This window comes from Myxocyprinus asiaticus, chromosome 1 (genome assembly GCF_019703515.2).
Source record: "Myxocyprinus asiaticus isolate MX2 ecotype Aquarium Trade chromosome 1, UBuf_Myxa_2, whole genome shotgun sequence".
Taxonomy (NCBI): Eukaryota; Metazoa; Chordata; class Actinopteri; order Cypriniformes; family Catostomidae; genus Myxocyprinus; species Myxocyprinus asiaticus.
In genome coordinates, this window is record NC_059344.1 from 65,646,881 (window position 1) to 65,668,790 (window position 21,910).

At 37.5% G+C, this 21,910-nt stretch overlaps 1 protein-coding gene across 3 annotated transcripts in view; it reads left to right on the top strand.

Moving 5' to 3' along the window:
• Positions 1–21,910, top strand: part of LOC127446926 (C-Jun-amino-terminal kinase-interacting protein 1-like) — a 32,417-nt gene that overhangs the window by 5,456 nt on the left and 5,051 nt on the right. For all 3 annotated transcript variants that reach the window (XM_051708263.1, XM_051708281.1, XM_051708273.1), the window contains 6 exons: positions 4,847–5,092; positions 10,632–10,713; positions 13,078–14,016; positions 15,757–15,832; positions 16,052–16,224; positions 21,674–21,777. In XM_051708263.1, the coding sequence (XP_051564223.1) occupies positions 4,847–5,092; positions 10,632–10,713; positions 13,078–14,016; positions 15,757–15,832; positions 16,052–16,224; positions 21,674–21,777 (1,620 nt within the window). The remainder of the gene's footprint in view (positions 1–4,846; positions 5,093–10,631; positions 10,714–13,077; positions 14,017–15,756; positions 15,833–16,051; positions 16,225–21,673; positions 21,778–21,910) is intronic.

Genomic DNA, 21,910 nt, shown 5'->3' on the forward strand with positions numbered 1-21,910 from the left:
TTGTGGCCTAATTTTATTGTGTTGTAGTTTATTTCCGTTGTGTTGTGTCTTCTGTTGTGTTTTGGCTTATTTTCATTGTTTTGTGGCTTTTCTGTTGTGTTTTGGCTTATTTCCAATGTGTTGTGTCTTCTGTTGTGTTTTGGCTTATTTCCAATGTGTTGTGTCTTCTGTTGTGTTTTGGCTTATTTCCAATGTGTTGTGTCTTCTGTTGTGTTTTGGCTTATTTCCAATGTGTTGTGTCTTCTGTTGTGCTTTGGCTTATTTTCATTGTTTTGTGGCTTTTCTGTTGTGTTTTGGCTTATTTCCAGTGTGTTGTGTCTTCTGTTGTGTTTTGGCTTATTTTCATTGTTTTGTGGCTTTTCTGTTGTGTTTTGGCTTATTTCCAATGTGTTGTGTCTTCTGTTGTGCTTTGGCTTATTTTCATTGTTTTGTGGCTTTTCTGTTGTGTTTTGGCTTATTTCCAATGTGTTGTGTCTTCTGTTGTGTTTTGGCTTATTTCCAATGTGTTGTGTCTTCTGTTGTGTTTTGGCTTATTTCCAGTGTGTTGTGTCTTCTGTTGTGTTTTGGCTTATTTCCAATGTGTTGTGTCTTCTGTTGTGCTTTGGCTTATTTCCAATGTGTTGTGTCTTCTGTTGTGCTTTGGCTTATTTTCATTGTTTTGTGGCTTTTCTGTTGTGTTTTGGCTTATTTCCAGTGTGTTGTGTCTTCTGTTGTGTTTTGGCTTATTTCCAGTGTGTTGTGTCTTCTGTTGTGTTTTGGCTTATTTCCAGTGTGTTGTGTCTTCTGTTGTGCTTTGGCTTATTTCCAATGTGTTGTGTCTTCTGTTGTGCTTTGGCTTATTTTCATTGTGTTGTGTCTTCTGTTGTGCTTTGGCTTATTTTCATTGTGTTGTGTCTTCTGTTGTGTTTTGGCTTATTTCCAGTGTGTTGTGTCTTCGCTTATTTCCAGTGTGTTGTGTCTTCTGTTGTGTTTTGGCTTATTTTCATTGTGTTGTGTCTTCTGTTGTGCTTTGGCTTATTTTCATTGTGTTGTGTCTTCTGTTGTGCTTTGGCTTATTTTCAGTGTGTTGTGTCTTCTGTTGTGCTTTGGCTTATTTTCATTGTTTTGTGGCTTTTCTGTTGTGTTTTGGCTTATTTCCAGTGTGTTGTGTCTTCTGTTGTGTTTTGGCTTATTTCCAGTGTGTTGTGTCTTCGCTTATTTCCAGTGTGTTGTGTCTTCTGATGTGTTTTGGCTTATTTTCATTGTGTTGTGTCTTCTGTTGTGCTTTGGCTTATTTTCATTGTGTTGTGTCTTCTGTTGTGTTTTGGCTTATTTCCAGTGTGTTGTGTCTTCGCTTATTTCCAATGTGTTGTGTCTTCTGTTGTGTTTTGGCTTATTTTCATTGTGTTGTGTCTTCTGTTGTGCTTTGGCTTATTTTCATTGTGTTGTGTCTTCTGTTGTGCTTTGGCTTATTTTCAGTGTGTTGTGTCTTCACTTATTTCCAGTGTGTTGTGTCTTCTGATGTGTTTTGGCTTATTTCCAGTGTGTTGTGTCTTATGTTGTGTTTTAGCTTATTTCCAATGTGTTGTGTCTTCTGTTGTGTTTTGGCTTATTTTCATTGTGTTGTGTCTTCTGTCGTGTTTTGGCTTATTTCCAGTGTGTTGTGTCTTCTGTTGTGTTTAGGCTTATTTCTAATGTGTTGTGTCTTCTGTTGTGTTTTGGCTTATTTTCATTGTGTTGTGTCTTCTGTTGTGTTTTGGCTTATTTCCAATGTGTTGTGTCTTCTTTTGTGTTTTGGCTTATTTCCAATGTGTTGTGTCTTTCTGTTGTGTTTTGGCTTATTTTCATTGTATTGTGGCTTTTCTGTTGTGTTTTGCTTATTTTCGTTGTGTTGTGGCTTTTCTGTTGTGTTTTGCTTATTTTCGTTGTGTTGTGGCTTTGCCGCTGTATTTTGGCTTATTTCCAATGTGTTTTGTCTTTTGTGTTGTGTCTTATTTTTGTTGTGTTGTGGCTTATTTCTGTGGTTGTGGCATTATTCCGTTGTGTTTGTTTTTTTTTACGTTGTGGTTTCAGCTTTTATTTGCTTTGCTAATTTTGTTGTGTTGTGCACCCCTGGGCCACCGTAGTTACAAGACTAGCATTAATTAATTATGACTGTCTACAAGAGCAATTTAACAAGTGAATGCAAAAGGAGGAACCCAGTTATGGGTAACACTTTACGATAAGGTTCCATTTGATAACATTAGTTTTCTACATTAGTTAACATGAACTATGAACAATACATTTACAGCACTTATTTATCTTGGTTAATGGTAATTTCAACACATACTAATACATTGTTAAAATCAAAAGTGTTTCATGTTAACATTAGTTAATGCACTATGAAGTAACATGAACTAACAATGAACAACTGTATTTTTTATTAACTAACATTAACAAAGATTAATAAATGCTGTAAAAAATATATTGTTCATTGTTAGTTCATGATACCTAATGCATTAAATAACTAATAACTAACTAGCTCAGTGTGTATTGATGCTGATTTCCACCCCTGGAGTCGCTAGTTCGAATCCAGGGTGTGCTGAGTGACTCCAGCCAGATTGGCCCAGTTGCTATGGAGGTTAGAGTCACATGGGGTGACCTCCTCATGGTTGCTATAATGTGGTTCTCGCTCTCAGTGGGGCATGTGGTGAGTTGTGTGTGGATGTTGCGGAGAATAGTGTGGGCCTCCACATGCGCTACGTCTCCGCGGTAACGCGCTCAACAAGCCACAAGATAAGATGCGCGGGCTGACGGTCTCAGATGCGGAGGCAACTGAGATTCGTCCTCCACCACCCGGATCGAGGCAAGTCACTATGCCACCACAAGGACTTAATTGGGAATTGGGAATTGGGCATAACCCCTCCAATGAATGGAACCTTATTGTAAAGTGTTCCCCAATTAACCATACAGAATGTACTGCATTTGTCAATTTCTATAAATTAACGTAGGATTCCAGATGATGCTGTATCGTTTGAAAATGTGTGAAGCATTGCATACTTACCTCCGAGACATGATCACACGGGAGGTCGGTGTGTTGTTTCCGGCACTTCCGGTACCCTAAGATAGGCCACATTATGACAAGTGCCATCTCCTATCAGACATTTTTGCGTCGGCTCCAGGGTGTTTATCTACACTTTGACGTCAAAAGCAGAGAATAGTTAGATGATTTAAAATCTCATGTAAATGCCAGTTTCTTACGTTGCCATTTTTTCCTAAGATTATTTGTTTTAAGATTATCAGCGTGTTGCTATGCATGTACTGTAAATTAGTGTTGCCAGTTTTTTTGCTGAACATATATGGGATGCTTTATCATTTTGGGTGCTTAAATACGGGACGTTTTGAGCAGTTTTAGCCAAAATATGTGATGTGACAGTTGGCAACCCTAATGTAAATGTGCTCTTTGTAGCCTAGCCATTACTGAAAGCCTTGTTGCCAGTCATTAAAAAGTCACATCAAAAAATCATTAAACACTTCGCATTGTGTACAGTAGCTTGTTTTATACTATCAGTTTTCTCTCCTTGTCGATTTATTCAAATTAATAAGCACAGAATAGATAGAGTTAGCTGGGCTTCATTTGTTGCATGCATCGATACTAAATTAAGTCATGTTTTCCAGACCTAAAACATAGATTTTATGCAAATTCTGAAATTTGTTGCACAAATTGTTGTGGGTATAAATGCAAAAGACATTGCACTAGTTTTAACGACCAAGGGCCATGTTTAATGTTCATGGACATACAGTTGCCCCTAAAAGTGTAGTTCACTTAAGTCACACTTAAAAATGTCTGAATGTCATTGTATCAGATTACAAAATGTAAAAGCATTTTGTCATCTGCCATCAAATTATGCTAGAGCTTTTCTCAGAAATAATGCACCCTTGCTCCCAGTTTAGTGAATGACTTAACCTCCAATGTGCTGTCTATCTGCACTGGTCTCAGAACAGCACATTATTTTCATCCTAACTCTATATAAAGCCTCTGAAAGCAATATTTTTCAGCTTTTGGATGAACCAATTGATTCTCAATGTGAAAATGCACAATAAATATAGGGTTTCTAAGGAAAAATGCACCAGTGTACACATTAGTGTACATTGTGTTTAGCAGCGTGGCGTTTCGCGATAACTCGCTCAAATTTTCAAAAAGGGCATATCGGATGAAACTAGAGACTCAGATGGGTTTCAATGTAAAACCTGAATTAGGTTTCTTAACAGATGTCGTTTTGTTGGTGTTTCCCCAAAAGACAAACTCCACTGTGTTCGGCGCCATGTTGTTTTGTCACATGACTCAAAAAGTTTAACCCTTTGCTAACAGCACAGGGTCTTCTGAACTGAGATCAGTCGGTTTAAATGAATTCAAATTATGCGTTGCGTATAGTGAAGCCAAAATACAACGTCCACGCATGTATACGCGGGGTCGCATGACGTTAATATCTTGTTAAATAATGCATTTTTAAATGTGACTTTTTTGGGGCAAGTGTTGATTCTAAATTGGCCAAAATGTTTCTTGTTATTGACAACATCGACAGTGAACAAACTTATATTTGACTTATTTTGCAAACAGTTGCACATGACTGAAACTGAACGCAGGCAGAGCTGCATGTGTTAGTGTGTCTCATTGTGATGCAGTGTGTAAACAGGCAACATGAATAGTCTTTGTATCACTCCCCTCCCCCTGTCTCTTGTTCTCTCAGCTGAGCTGGCACTGAAAATCCCACCGCCTGATGTCATCTCTGGTTCTAATGGTTCGCTCAGTGGCCCCCAGTCTGTCCTCTTGCTTTATCATTCACTCTCTTGTTTGGTTGACAACCGATCTGTCCAATCCTTGTAGGATCATGTGAAGAAGGCACCCAGTGGTGGTCTGCAGGAGATGGAGGCGGGAGCAGTGGCTCAGATCCAGTCAGAGGAACAGCCCATACATATCATTGACGCTGTGGACAGGACTCAGAGAGGGGCCTGTCAACACGACAGCAAAGCACCTGCTATGGATTCACCTGCTCTTCCTGTCACCATGGATACCTACCGTCCAAAAAGACCCACCACTCTCAACTTATTCCCGCAGGTACCCCGTACACAGGTAATGAACACTGGCGGACAAGTGTGTACAGATATGACTGATAGTTTAAAACTACAGTTTGTGAATGAAGAGGTTTAAGGATGTGAGTTTTTTGTTTGTTTGTTTGTTTTAATGGAAAATCAATTTTTCATTTCTCCTCAAGCACTTTGGTATTGGATTGAGTCTTTGTTCGAATCAGGGTTGGAACTAGGATCGTCGATCGTTTTGCCATCGTTCCGGGGGGCATCAGAAGTTTCTTGTGGGGGCACGAGGGAAAAATGGGGGGTGAGGTGGGGGCATAACATATTTGCATTGTGACATGTTAAACTCCTAAAAACTTTTTCACTTTTTAAGAAATGTATTAATTGTTGTCAATTTGAATTCTTAATTTAATGTAAAGTAATTCTTTGAATTTTTGCACTTAAAAAAATTATTTTGTCATACTACATTTAAACTAGTGAAGGCAAAATGGTGAAAAACCTGTTGCAGGACCTAAAGTATACACTTTTCCTTATATGTTCAGACATATTTTAACCTAAAATCTTGATGTTGATTAAAAAAAAAAGTTCATGGACTTGTTATTAGAGGTAGACTGATATATTGGTTTTACCGATTAATCGATGCCGATAGTTGCTTGTTGGAACTATCGATTATCAGCAAAAATATGGGCCGATAGTTTCCAAAAACAAACATTTTATTCCACCATGTGGCCAACGCTGGAATATATTAGTTATAACAGCAGAAACAGAAATAAAAAAAATAATTACTGACACCTCGTTGTGATTCTAATCAGAATTTTCCTTCCCACTTCTGAAGTGGTAATTACGAGTATGTCTCATTCACCAGCTTTGTTGTCGGAAAGAACAGGAAACATGGCCGACGCCATGTTCATTCATACATATTTCTTTAGGAACTTTTATTTTGACACCATAATACATATCACTCAGCTTGCTGACGATAATGGAATCCTGGTCAAATTCAAGCTATTTTCAAGGTGTAAAAATGTACAACATGCATAGAACAGTTGCTGATATACATAACTGAATATGACCAAAACAGTAAGCGTTAACAATTAACTGCATTTAGAAAAATGAACAAAACCTGTCATTCACTACAGAAACTGTACTCTTCTGTGCCATGTTGAAAGTTTAGGACTCCTCCCATCTTGGCAACTCCGGTATCAAAATGATCTCAAAAGTTTCCCAGTAGTAATTACGACTTGTGCAACTTCCGAGTGGTAAACTCGTATTTATGATAATTCCAATAGCACGTGAAGGCAGCATAAATCTATCATCATTGACAACATTCATCTGTATTTTTATCCTCACTTCAATGCATATTTTGTTATTTTGATTAGCTAAATCAAGTGTTCTAAATTGAAGCAAGTGCATGCAAAGAAAAATGTGACTTCATATGTCTCTGTGATGAGGAGGAGGGCGTGGCTGGGCCGTGATGATGTACGGTCGGCGCTGAATCAGCTGATCAGCGGGAGAGCGAGATAAAGGGGAGCCAGAGGCGCCAGTTTGAGAGAGAGAGAGAGAGAGAGATGTAGATAAATTTCTAAAACCAGAAATTTAGATTGCAGTCAATTGTGAAGAGTATGAAAATGTTTGTTCCAGGAACCACGCCATATTTATTTGAGCATCTTAGAGGTATTCCAATGGTAAAGTTTTAATTTGCTATTACATTTATTACATTAACTAATATTGAATTGGCTTGTTAACAATTGGCAAGATTTTGGAAAGCCTGCATTATGTTCAACAGTATCCTAAAACAATGCCAAATAGCTATTTGTCTACTAGGGCTCTATTTTCTTGAGTGTACAAAGCGCAGCGCTATGCACAACAACGCTACACCTTATAAAATTTTTGTGAGAACGCTAATTCTAAGTGCAATTTCCACGCCTTCACAAAAGGCAAGTGGCTGTGGGTGAGTGTGAGTGTGTTAGCGCTATCTGTGGGTGTATGCACGCAAACCGTAGCTAGGCACAAAGCACAATTTGCTATTTTCCAGAGAAATCAGTCATTGCACTAAGACGTTTCAAAAGCAGGTCTGTTTTCAGTATAAAGTCTAAAATCAGTTCCTGCATTTGCAGTTTGGAGATTCCACAGCAGGTGGTGATAAAGTTCATGTCCAAACTCTGAAAATATAGTGGAATATCAAATTATGTCCCTGACAATCATTGTTGTAGCCGTTTAATAAAACAAAAATGAGATTTTGAATGGAGATGGTTTATTTTTCAATTATTATTATTATTATTGTTGTTGTTATTGTTATAATTATTATATTTATATTTACAATTGAATTTATTATCTAATTTGTATTAATATTTTTTTCTATTGTTATTGTTATTATTATTATTTACAATTGTATTTATGATCTAATTTATATTGGTATTTTACCACCTGTTATCGTATTGATTTTTAAGTCACTGAAAAAAGTTGGAGAGGCTAAAATGTTTGGATTTGGTATGATTTTTTTGACCACTTTGTTATTTTGGTTATATTTTCTTTTTGTTTGAAGTGCAATTTGAATTTAACGCAGTGTACATCCGAATCCTGATGGTAATCACATTTTCTATGCATATAAAAGGAGCGTGTCACTGTCAAAAATATTTCTATTCTTCTAATTCTTTGCATACAGTCCATTTACACTACCAAGTTCTTATGAATGTCTTCATTTATATCGCTGGTGCTTGACAGGGAATGAACTGTATAATAGGACACAGATGCTGCAATAACCGGAGAAGAACCACAGAATTAAATTGCACTTGACCCAGACCATAGCACGCCGCCAAACCCATTTGCGCCTAGACTTAATGCATACTTGCACGAAAATACCAAAACTTCATGGCCATGTCAGTTGACTTTGTGCTTATGACTCAAAGCACAGCAACTTAAAAACCTTAAAACAGGGTACTTAGTTTATATTATCTAATAGCTTGCATGGCCTAGGTGATGTCAGGAAGAAAGCAGATTTCAGACGCAGAGCAAGTTATTACATTTTGATGAAATATTACAAAGACAAACTTTTTATTCTTTGTAATAACGTGCACTAACAAATCGTTCAGAAAAAGACGCGGAATGCCTGTTAAGAAAGTAAATCAGGTCAATTTTGATTTCATGGTTACTTTAAATGTGATGCAACAAATTTCAAAGTTTTTCTGCCTCTAAATACTTTAGATACTTTAAGAGGTTCTGGTAGAGAAAGGGCTATTTACAGATATAAAGAGGGAGGGTATAAGAGTGTGAGAAAGGGAGAGTTTGCAGGGTAGCATGGGTCTTTAAATGCAACACACACACACACACACACACACACACACACACACACGCACAGCACAGACAAAACACTGCTGTTTTCCACTGGTTTGTGCTCAGTTTTGTGTGCCAGAAAGGTTTTTATTTAAAGCTGAAGTGTGTGACTTTTCAGTGTTAAAATACATTCTCCTATCCCATCTTAACATGCAGAAACAACTAATAGTACTGTAAGCCTTTCATTTTCTTGAAAACTGTAAACACTGTGTCTCTTTGGCACTATGAAAATTCCTTTGTTTTGAACGACCAGTCTCAAGAGAGACAGTAACATTGACTCTACCAATGGCGTGGGTTGGGGGCGGGACTATCTGTTTGTTTGACCAACGGTAGATGGAGGGCATATTCAGAATGTGTTAACACTTTATAATAACTGCACGGTATAAAGTATTAGTTTATAATTAATTCATTATTTATAAATCGTTGTTCCTGCATTGTTAATACATTATTAGAGTACACAAATAGTATGTTATTCATTTAAATTTACTGTAGCAAATGATTTATTATTGTTTAATAAGTTCATACTGCATATATTAGCAGATCGATAATTTTGGTTTTTCATGCTTAGTAAATAACTTCTTAAAGTAATAGATTGTTAATTAATGTTTAATTAGACATATATAGTTCACACTTTAGATTAGGACATGCAAAATATAAGCTAGCAATTAGTCTTTTTTCAGTTTTGCCAATTACACTTTATTATGACCTTTATTAAGCATTAATTGCACTGTGTTCGTAAAACAGTAATACAAATATAAATTAAGCACAAATGTGTATCCAATTCATTACATATATAAACTCTTCTTTACCACTGGTTTGCATCAACTGAAATAAGTTAGTTACTGTGGGTATGGTTAACAAGTTGTTTACTAAGGATGAAAAAAACAAAACATTATCAAACTGCTTATATATGCATTTATTAAACAGTAATAAATCATTTGCTTCAGTGAACATACTGCATACTAATAACATACTATTTCTATATAGCCTATTTATGTATTAAATGGCTAGTTCCCTCAAATGAAAATTCTCTCATGATTTACTCACCCTCATGCCATCCCAGATGTGTATAGCTTTCTTTCTTCTGCTGAACACAAATGAAGATTTCTAGAAGAATATCTCAGCTCTGTTGGTCCATACAATGCAAGTGAATGGTGACTAGAATTCTGAAGCTTCTAAAAGGAGATAAATTCAGCATAAAGGTAATCCATCATCCTCCAGTGGTTTAACCAATGCCTCCTGAAGTGATCCAATCGGTTTTGGGTGAGAACAAACCAAAATATAACTCCTTTTTCGCTATGAATCTTGACTGCAGTCTCCTTGGCGATCATGATTTCAAGCTCGATTACACTTCTTAGCGCCATCTAACGCTCTGCACATGTGTCACGCACTAGGAAGTGTAATCAAGCTTGAAATTATGATCGTGCCTGGAGACTGCAATGGCAAGCTGTACAGTGAAAAACTGAATGGACCTACAGAGTTGAGATATTCTTCTAAAAATCTTCATTTGTGTTAAGAAGAAGAAAGTAAGTCATACACATCTGGGATGGCATGAGGGTGAGCAAATGATGAGAGAACTTTCATTTTTGGGTCAACTGTCCCTTAAACAGTGTTGAAACAATAATTTAGAAATAATCAATTAACTATAATAAACTAAAGCTTTAGAAAAACTTTAAACTGTGTAGTCATTATAAGGTGTCACCAAAAATGTTTATTTTTGCATTTCCGTGTGGTGGTGCAGATATTACACACTTCAGCTTTAAAGTTGAAGGTTCAGGAGACCCATAGCACCCATGACTTCAACCCTGAGAATCAAAGCTGAAATGTGTTATTTCTGCATCTCCAAACAGAACTTCAAAAATAATCACCGTTTTCAAACAGTTTTCTCGAACACTCCCCCCATTGTGCAGTTTGTCGGATACAGATAGTCCCGCACCAAACTCACGGCATTGGTTGAGCCAATGTTGTTGTGTTGGGCTGGAAGGGACGCTCAAAAATATGTTCTAATAGCACCACACAGCAAACTGTGTTTACAGTTTTCAGGGAAATCAGCCTGCTCATGGCTTACTGATAAGCTATCTCTAGATATTAAGCTGAGATATGAGAAAGCATTTTTTTTAACAATGTACACGTTTTTTTTTTCTTTTCCACTTAACCAAATAGTTTTCCTTACATCGCTCTTTCTTTTACAGGTGTTTGATTTTATTTCCTTACTTCGTCGCTCAATGCCTGTTGTGTCTCCTTTACAGGACACTTTAAACAACAACTCATTTGCAAAGAAGTTCAGTTGGCAGGAGAAAATCTCTCAGTCATCATCGCCCCTAAAAACAGGTGAATGTAGTGTGTCCCTGTTCACTTTGCAAACATTTATTCTTATCAGAAAAGTTGACATGATAGCAGTGTGACATGAAATACTTCATCTAAAACTATTTTAAACAGCATTTATTATTATTATGTTGGCTTGACAAAGTCAACATACTGTTTTTCTGCAGACTTGGTTTAGGGTTTTCCCAAAATCCCTAAACCATGACAAAAATTATCCATTGTAACTTCTTATAGAGCTTTCAAGCTACATTCTCCAAATTTGGCACAGACCTTCAGACTGTTCTGACTTGGGTTGCTGTCTCTTTTCTAACTGATTGGATTAATGGCTTTTCTGTAACAGAAAATCAAAAATCCCATAGAATGGGAATATGGGCCAAAATTCCAACTGACTCTAAGAACACCCTTGCAACACCTAGCAACCAGCCAGAAAACACTAGCGATCAGCTAGAAAAGCCTAGCAACACATAGCAACCAGCTAGAATAGTCTGGTAATGCCTAGCAACCAACCAGAGCACCCTAGCAACCGCTTAGTAATGCAGTGTAAGGCCTTTAAAACCTTTAAACTTAAAACCTTTGAATCTACTCAAAACAAGGTTTGTCAAGCCAACATCAAAGTTTGTCTTGAAAAACTTTACCAATATATTTATAATATGGTGGCCAGTTACAACATACATACAATATATACTCTTCCTATATATATATTCATAGAAATGTTTTATCTAAAATCTTGATGTAAAAAAGGCTTTGTCATTTGTTATAATTTTGTTGGATATAATTCACTCATGACAATTATACTAACTGTACAGTATTTTTGGTTGCATGACATTATTTGTTTATAGTGACTGAAGGATAGTTTGGCACAGTACGTGAGCTTGATTCAGCATATGCAAACTTTCACTTGCTCCGTTGTCTAAATGACAAAAGGCCAGCCATGTCTGGCTGCCAACTACAGTCATGTGAATTTGATTTAGCCCAGTCATCAACAAAAACATGTTTGAATCCATCTAGCCAAACAATGGATCACCACAATAATGCATACTGACCTTTTTTGCTTAGTGTGTTTTGATTTGTCCTTGTCCGTTTCAACAACCAGAAAATTAGAGAATTTTTTTTTAGTAATTTCAGATTTAAAGTCTATGATTAAGTGCCATTGTTGTTTCAAACACGCATTATTTCCTCTCTTCAATGGAATGCAAAAGGAGATGTTAGGCAGTATTTTAGCCTCAGTCACCATTCACTTTCATTGTATGGAAAAAAGATGCAATGGATGTGAATGGTGACTGTGAGGCTAACATTCTGTCTAACATCTTTTCTGTTTCATGGAAGACAATAAGTCAGAAATAAGTAAATCAAGTGATGAAAGAATTTTCATTTTTGAGTAAACTATTCCTTTAGCATTAGGGTCAAAGATGTGACGTTTATTTTTGTATGGATCTTGGTTATTAAAAAATGCAAAAATAAAAATAAAAAAATAAAAAATTATAATAATTTATAATAATATTAAAATAATAATTACTTGAAAACACAGACTATGATGAACATGTTTTCAATTTCTGAGTTCAAAGTATTTTTCATATTTTTTTCTGGGGGTAAAAATGTCTAAGTGTTGTAACCGTCATAAATAAATAAATAAATAAATGTTTTATTAAAAGCTGAAATTCTTGGAAAGAAAATGTTGGCATAGGTAGTTTAGTTTAGAATAATCTTTTATTTGTATTTCATACAAAAATAAGCGGCAAAACAATTTTCTTTTAAAATGTTATTAATATTTGAAAAACTTTGACCTGCAAATCAAACTCATGTGGTGTATGCAACATGTTGTCAAACAGAAAAGACCCCTTAAGATATTCACCACTGTGTGTGAAGTTTAAAAAAAATATCAGACATTTATATAAGGCACATTTTGTTCAGGTCACATGGAGTAACCCTAAGAAAACTTGATATTTGTGACTCAATTAATTATTATTATTATTATTATTATTATTATTATTAACATTGATGATTAATACACTCATGTATGCAAGGTGCAAAAGAGAATTTTAACATTCATTTGAACTTTTATTTGATGGTTACACCACTTGACATTATTGGGTCATTACATTTTAAAATGCATTATTTTATTTTTGTATTTACATTTATGAAACCGACACAAAGGTTACGTTTCTACAAATTTGACACGTGCTTCAAACTAGATTTTTAGAAGATCTTGAAATTTTATCACCTCAGACAACCTTATTGTCAATGACCCATTAGTCATTATTATGCAATGTTTGGGAGAGAAACTACCCCCCCCCCCCCCCCCATTTTTGGTGTGTGGACTTAATGTATCTATTTACATTTCGTTTTTTCCTTCAATTCTGTATAATCCAGGAGAGTTGACTCCATCTCACGAGCACATCTGTCTAAGCGATGACGAGAAGCTCCAGCAGATCAGCAGTGGAAGTCGGGTTCATTTGAAAGACTGTGGCACCTCAACTGACAAGCCACCCATCAGTTGCTTCTCCAAAAAGACTCTTTCTTCTGCCCCACCCTGTAAAGCCAGCGTTCACCGAGAGGCAGGCCACTGCGAGCGGATTCGTTACCACAACGATGTTCGTCTTGAAGCTACAGAAGAAATCTATCTGACACCAATTCAGCGTTGCACCGAGGCTGTGGAACACGAGAGAACCTCTGCGCTCGTCCAGGTCATCGAGCAAAGGCCAACGTCTGACAACGAAGCACCACCACCATATGAGCCCCCTTTTCATGAGCAGATGATTCCCTCTGTCAGAGAACAAGAGGAGATGCTTCAACCGCCTTCATATTCCTCATGTGTGGAAGCGTTGGCAACTCGAGATCCTGACAGCAGCAGTGAAGAAGTCATCGGAGATCTGTGTTATAGAGATTGTGGTGCTGGAGAGACTCATGCGCCTCATGAGAGCTTGCCAGGAACTCTGATACACTCTGGTACACTTCGGACGTCTGTGAGCAACTCAGATGCAAGTGGACTTTCCTATGATTCTGTGAAATACACATTGGTTGTGGACGAATATGATCAGTTGGAGCTGGTCAGCTTGAAACAGTGTTACCGTGGCTACAGCAATGACAGCGATTCTGCGACGCTCTACGATAACTGCGTGTCCTCTCCGTACGAGTCGGCTCTAGAGAAAGAGTATGAGGAGGATGAGGATGAAGACAAGGGAAGAAAACTGTGTGGGATCCGATGCAAAGCTTCAAGCTGCCCTTCAGAGGACTCCACGCCTGAAGCTGACATTCCATTTTCTCGAAAATTTGTTAATGTCTTCATGAACGGCTACTCACGCTCTTCCAGTAGGTGTTTTGTTGCATTGAAAATACATTTTGTCCTTTTAATATCCCAAATAACCCTTTTCCTCTCTGCATTTGAAAAAGCTTTCAGAAACGTTTCTTCTATAAAAAGGGCTCCCACACCTTTTGACCAGTGAAATTCCATGATTTTACATGGCTTTTTTTAATGAATTTATCAGTCGTTCGGATTACTGGATACATAGTTCCCAAGGTTATGAAAAACCTGGAAATGTCAGAAAATTTGAAGGCCTGGAAATGTCATGGAAATGAGTTCAATCATAAAAAAAACATTTCTATCAGGAAGACTTGCAGACTTGAGTGAAATTCAAGATGACATTTATTTGATGAATATAAAACAGAAATATAATGTCTCTTTGGCGTAAGCCCAGTCTGGCGGTCCGAAGAAGTTGTACTCGGAACCGTCGTATCCTGCCGGAGATAGGAGGCAGGGGCGAGGAGCCTACCCCCGTGCAGGACGGGACTCGACTGGTGGCGGTGGGGTGGTGGAGGTTGCCGTGTTAGCACAACTGAAACAGCAATGTGATAGAATGTGAGCAGACTGATAAAGCAATGGCTTACATGTGATTGGCTAGGAGTTACCTAGCTAATGGTGTGATGATGTACAGCTGCTAGTCTTCCCGCTAGAACTACGTTGCACTTACATGGAAAGGTTTTGGAAATTCCTATGGTGAATATACATTTTTGTAGTCACGATCTGTTCTAAAAATTGCTCTTCATTAGTGCGATTTTCTATAAAATTATTTTTTAAATCCTTATCCAGTAATGTGAACAACTGGAACGATCATAGAAAAGCCATGGCAATATCATGAAAACGTATGTGACAAAAAGTGAGCCCTGTGGATGAGGATTTTTTAGAAAATAATTTTATAGAGATCACACTCACTATGAGAAATTTCCAGCAAATTAAATATTTTAGAGAAAAGCATAACAAAAAAAAAAAAATGATATTCACTATACATATTTACATGACGTTTCCATGACATTTTGAGATTCCATGACTTTCCTAGGCCTGGAAAAATCGTGATTTCATGAAAAGTTGACATGTTGCTTTACGAAAGTTCCCTGCCAAGTTCGCACAATTTTGCTTCAATTCAAGCGTAAACAATTTTCCCTATAGCATTCCCTCCGAGACACTGGTTTTGGTCTCATGGGAACCAGGAAGTAATCACATTGCATAATCAGTGATGAGCGTGATTCGGAGGTTGCATTTTTTTCCACTGACGGTTAGGATAAGGGTTGGGTTAGCCCATTTGGTTAATAAAATGTGCATTCCTGCTGACTGTATTACATAATTTAATTTTATAATTTGTTTTGGCGCCACACTGTGGACATTTCACCTGGAAACTGGAGGTCACACTTGCCCATACGTTCAACAACACTTCCAGCTTCAGCCACTGGGGGCAGTCATTTGAATTTCTGTAAACACAGACCGATTTCAGCAGCAAAACTTTTAACCTACAGTTGCCAAATTCAGTCTGATCAGTCAGCTTGAAATCCCTATTTTAAAATTCCCTGACATTTTAAGGATTTCAATGAGTGTGGGAACCCTGTCTACATCCCCTAAGAATGTCGATTTTCCGTGTGATCATATTGAAACTGCCCCCTACTACGCTGCTTGTAAAATACACTTTTATCACAAGAAGAATGCTGTCTGTTGAGTATGTGAAATTGTTTTGTGTAATACACTGACATATACGTTGTCGATGCCTTTGATCATTGCAGGTACAGAATCATTTGGTTTATTTTCTTGCACAATTAATGGGCAGGAGAGGGAACAGACTCACAGAGCTGTCTACAGGTAAAACTGATCAACAAACATTGGCAAACCAAATTTTCACTTAAATATACTAATATGTTTAGATGATCATCAAATAGATAGAAAGTCCTGACTCGTGGATGAATGCAAGGCCACTGGATACTGACACACAAAAGCTCTTTTATTTGAGCTTAGTGTTTTCTGTGGTGTGAAAGGTCACAATCATTTCCAGACCTCAGGACTTGTGTTTGTTTTTGTCAGATTTGTTCCTCGTCATGAAGATGAGCTGGAGCTGGATGTTAATGACCCTCTGTTGGTGGAGGTAGAGGATGAGGATTATTGGTATGAAGGCTACAACATGAGAACAGGAGCACGCGGCATCTTTCCTGCTTATTATGCCACTGAGGTCTTCAAGGAGCCAGAGCATTTAAAAGGTAAAGTGGTGGACAACATAAAATATATTTTCTATTAAGGCATGCATACTGCTGCGGTCACTTGGCTAGCCATCACTGGATGATATATTGTGTATATGTATCTTTCATATAGCCTACAAGATGTATTTTCCATTACAAGTAGGGCTGGGAATTGCCACAGACCTCCAGATTCGATATTATAACAATATTTACTTGCCGATATTTACAACAATATTTACTCTGTAAAAGGTAGGTATGTGCAAAACTGCCAATTTAAAACTACTAATCGACCTGTTTGCGCATCGTCTGAGCAATTATTTGACTATATAAGGCTGCATTATGTCCATGTTACCCAATCTGAAGTGTTTCATAGGGATATATGGATGCTAAGAACAGCCCTTTAACAAGGTAACTGACGGATATTGAACAATTAAATAGGCTAAATAACTATAACATCTTATCCCACAAAACTATTGAAGTAAGCAAAGTAAGAAATACAAAAAGCTCCAATACAGAGTGGCACAAAACGCACCTTTTGCACACCTCAGACACCAGAGCACTTGAAGTCACATGCCGATCTGTTAGATTATAAATATTGCATGGGCGCAACATGTAGTTCACGGCATCCAAAAGTTTGAAAAGCCTTTTTACTGATAAACTATTTATTGAAATATGTGTCAGATAGAAACTGCAGAATGGTCCCTGAAAAATACTCTCCACAGCACCTCACAAATAAACCTGTGGATTATGCATAATAACAGGAATATTCCCCACAGCAGAGGATTTGACGTCCGAATCCAACAGTGAACAAGCGGCACTTTGATGGCTGCAACAGCGGTGCATTAAAGGACTTTTCTCAGAGAGAAAAGCTGTTCGAGTTGAACTCTGCACAAGAATAGCTTCTTATATTTTTCTATCAATCATAGTATTAGCATTAAGCTAACGTGTATTTTTTTTTTATTAAATAAAAAAAATAGATTTTTCATCGGAGACGATTTTAAAATCGTTTGTCTCAAAAATCGCGATTTGTAACAGAATCGACCCCTAGTTACAAGTATGTCTTTTTGTGGTTTGACAACTTTAATGAAATCTATTCAAGGCTACATAATAAACGGCACTATTTCTAATTGTTCAGTTTGCACATTTGCACCTGTTTCATACACTAACCTGCACACTCAACGCCACTTTGTTCATTCTTTAAGAAGTACAAAAAACATAGTAGATGTTGTGTGTATGGTGACTAGATTCACAAGTTTGGACTGCCACCCGCACTGCATTGAAATGTCCTTTAGTAGAAAATACAGTACGTAATATCGCCCCTTGTGGTCTCCCAAAGCTATTACGCCCGACTACATTAAACGGAAGGCCAACTGACAGTGAATTAGAAAGCACAAAAATTAGGCTTCGAATTTAAATGTCAGCTAATGTTAATATATTGATGCCTCAAAATTGTATCGAGAAAATATCGTGCTGATCAGTAATCGTCAGTGTATATGTACAGTATATGTACAGTTTATATACTGTATATATACACTGGCAGCCAAAAGTTTGGAATAATGTACAAATTTTGCCCTTATGGAAAGAAACTGGTACTTTTATTCACCAAAGTGGCATTCAGCTGATCACAATGTACAGTCAGGACATTAATAATGTGAAAAATTACTATTACAATAAAAAACAAAAATATATATATATAAAAAAACTACTTAAACTACTTCAAAGAGTTCTCATCAAAAAATCCTCCACATGCAGCAATAACAGCTTTGCAGATCCTTGGCATTCTAGCTGTCAGTTTGTCCAGATACTCAGGTGAAATTTCACTCCACACTTCCTGTAGCACTTGCCATAGATGTGGCTGTCTTGTCGGGCACTTCTCACGCACCTTACAGTCTAGCTGATCCCACAAAAGCTCAATGGGGTTAAGATCCAGAACACTCTTTTCCAATTATCTGTTGTCCAATGTCTGTTTCTTTGCCCACTCTAACCATTTTTTTTTTTTGTTTTTCTGTTTCAAAAGTGGCTTTTTCTTTGCAATTCTTCCCATAAGGCCTGCACCCCTGAGTCTTCTCTTTACTGTTGTACATGAAACTGGTGTTGAGCGGGTAGAATTCAATGAAGCTGTCAGCTGAGGACATGTGAGGTGTCTATTTCTCAAACTAGAGACTCTGATGTACTTATCCTCTTGTTTAGTTGTACATCTGACCTTCCACATCTCTTTCTGTCCTTGTTAGAGCCAGTTGTCCTTTGACTTTGAAGACTGTAGTGTACATCTTTGTATGAAATCTTCAGTTTTTTGGCAATTTCAAGCATTGTATAGCCTTCATTCCTCAAAACAATGATTGACTGACGAGTTTCTAGAGAAAGCTGTTTCTTTTTCGTCATTTTTGACCTAATATTGACCTTAAGACATGCCAGTCTACTGCATACTGTGGCAACTCAAAAACAAAGACAATGTTAAGCTTCATTTAACGAACCAAATAGCTTTCAACTGTGTTTGATATAATGACAAGTGATTTTCTAGTACCAAATTAGCAATTCAACATGATTACTCAAGGATAAGGTGTTGGAGTGATGGCTGCTGGAAATGGGGCCTGTCTAGATTTGATCAAAAATGACTTTTTTCAAATAGTGATGGTGCTGTTTTTTTACATCAGTAATGTCCTGAATATACTTTGTGATCAGTTGAATGCAACTTTGGAAAGTACCAATTTCCTTCCAAAACAGCAAAATCTGTACAATATTCCATACTTTTGGCTGCCAGTGTATATATATATATATATATATATATATATATATATATATATACACAGTTGTGCTCAAAAGTTTGCATACCCTGGCAAAAATTGTAAAATTTTGGCATTGATTTTGAAAATACGACTGATCATGCAATGGATATTTAAGGATAGTGATCATATGAAGCCATTTATTATCACATAGTTGTTTGGCTCCTTTTTAAATCATAATGATAACAGAAATCACCCAAATGGCCCTGATCAAAAGTTTATATACCCATGAATGTTTGGCTTTGTTACAGACACACAAGGTGACACACACAGGTTTAAAAGACAATTAAAGGTTAATTTCCCACACCTGTGACTTATTAAATTGCAATTAGTGTCTGTGTATAAATAGTCAATGAGTTTGTTAGCTCTCACGTGGATGCACTGAGCAGGCTAGATGCTGAGCCATGGGGAGCAGAAAAGAACTGTCAAAAGACCTGCGTAACAAGGTAATGGAACTTTATAAAGATGGAAAAGGATATAAAAAGACATCCAAGGCCTTGAAAATGCCAGTCAGTACTGTTCAATCACTTATTAAGAAGTGGAAAATTCGGGGATCTCTTGATACCAAGCCAAGGTCAGGTAGACCAAGAAAGATTTCAGCCACAACTGCCAGAAGAATTGTTCGGGATACAAAGAAAAACCCACAGGTAACCTCAGGAGGAATACAGGCTGCTCTGGAAAAAGATGGTGTGGTTGTTTCAAGGAGCACAATACGACGATATTTGAACAAAAATGAGCTGCATGGTCGAGTTGCCAGAAAGAAGCCTTTACTGTGCCAATGCCACAAAAAAGCCTGGTTACAATATGCCCGACAACACCTTGACATGCCTCACAGCTTCTGGCACACTGTAATTTGGTGTGACGAGACCAAATTAGAGCTTTATGGTTACAACCATAAGCACTATGTTTGGAGAGGGGTCAACAAGGCCTATAGTGAAAAGAATACCATCCCCACTGTGAAGCATGGTGGTGGCTCACTGATGTTTTGGGGGTGTGTGAGCTCTAAAGGCACGGGGAATCTTGTGAAAATTGATGGCAAGATGAATGCAGCATGTTATCAGAAAATACTGGCAGACAATTTGCATTCTTCTGCAAGAAAGCTGCGCATGGGACGCTCTTGGACTTTCCAGCACAACAATGACCCTAAGCACAAGGCCAAGTTGACCCTCCAGTGGTTACAGCAGAAAAAGGTGAAGGTTCTTGAGTGGCCATCACAGTCTCCTGACCTTAATATCATCGAGCCACTCTGGGGAGATCTCACACATGCAGTTCATGCAAGACGACCAAAGACTTTGCATGACCTGGAGGCATTTTGCCTTGACGAATGGGCAGCTATACCACCTGCAAGAATTTGGAGCCTCATAGACAACTATTACAAAAGACTGCACACTGTCATTGATGCTAAAGGGGGCAATACACAGTATTGAGAACTAAGGGTATGCAGACATTTGAACAGGGGTCATTTAATTTTATTCTTTGTTGCCATGTTTTGTTTTATGATTGTGCCATTCTCTTATAACCTACAGTTGAATATGAATCCCATAAGAAATAAAAGAAATGTGTTTTGACTGCTCACTCAAGTTTTCTTTAAAAATGATACATATATTACCAGTTCTCCAAGGGTATGCAAACTTTTGAGCACAACTCTATATATAATAAACATGTAAAACCCGTGTGCGGAAACAATTATTCATCAGAACGTTCACAGTTAAATCTATAAAAAATTTAGGATGAAAATTTTACTGAAACCACATACGCAAATATCCCTGACTCCCAGTGGCGGTAAGGCTAGGTTATTCTTAGGCCACATCCACACAATACATTTTTGTTTCGAAACGCATTACTTTTGCTACATTAACACCCCTCATCAACACTAGAATGGCCTTTTCCTCCACCGAAAACAGAGCGTTTCAAAAACACTCTCCAATACTGCATACTTTGGAAAACAATGGCATTGCTAAACTGAAAACAGAGTTTTCAAACGAAATTGGATTAGTGTGGATGTGGCCTTAATTTTCTGCTTGCCATTCTGTCTCATGCACGTTCGAGCGCTCCAGGTTTCTAAGTACACTCTTCTGACCATGAGCCCATACGGATGCAACCGACTGCTTTGTGATTCTCTTTTAGCACAATAAACAGCAGGTGTTTGAGCAGAAGACACGCACAGACGCAGACTGTCCACGTCTAGAAAAACTGGGCTGCACACAGACAGTCTGCGAGTATTGTGCTAACGAGGAAAGTTTGTGTCACGCGCATTGTGCATGAAATGTAGCGTCATGTGGAAAACCGATGTACTCTGGCCTTTAGCATGTGAATGTGTTCAGCATAAATGTTCTTTATAATTTTTAGAAATTGATTAACTAAATGACCCTACAATAAGTGTTACCTATTCGATCTGGCATAGATTCTGAACCGATCACATGTAGTCGGCCTCAACTGGTTTTGACATTTACTTTACTCAAAGATCTTGCTGTGCATGTTCTCAGGCGAGAGTGATCCCGATTTATAAACATAGTGGAAACAAAATTATGCACGTACATCTTATTGTAAATCTGGTGGAAATATTGGATGATAACCTTTTCTGCAAACATATGTATGCATCTTAAAACAATTCTTGAATCCAGTCTTCTAGTAATTCTCATATCTGTTTACATTCTCTCTTTCTCTCTCTGTCTTGTTTTCATTAGTAACAAGTTCTCAATGGGTGCAGCAGTACAGTCTGAAATTTCTCGGCTCAGTCCAAGTGTTGTATCACAAAGGCAATGATGTGCTGTGTGCAGCTATGCAGAAGGTTAGTATAAGATATACACAGACTGAAAGTTAACCTAAACTCTACTGTTCTTTATAGGAATCAACTCGGGTATTACCGAAGCATGCATTAAACCTTACAATGATGACATTCAAATATTCTCTGGACTTAAAAT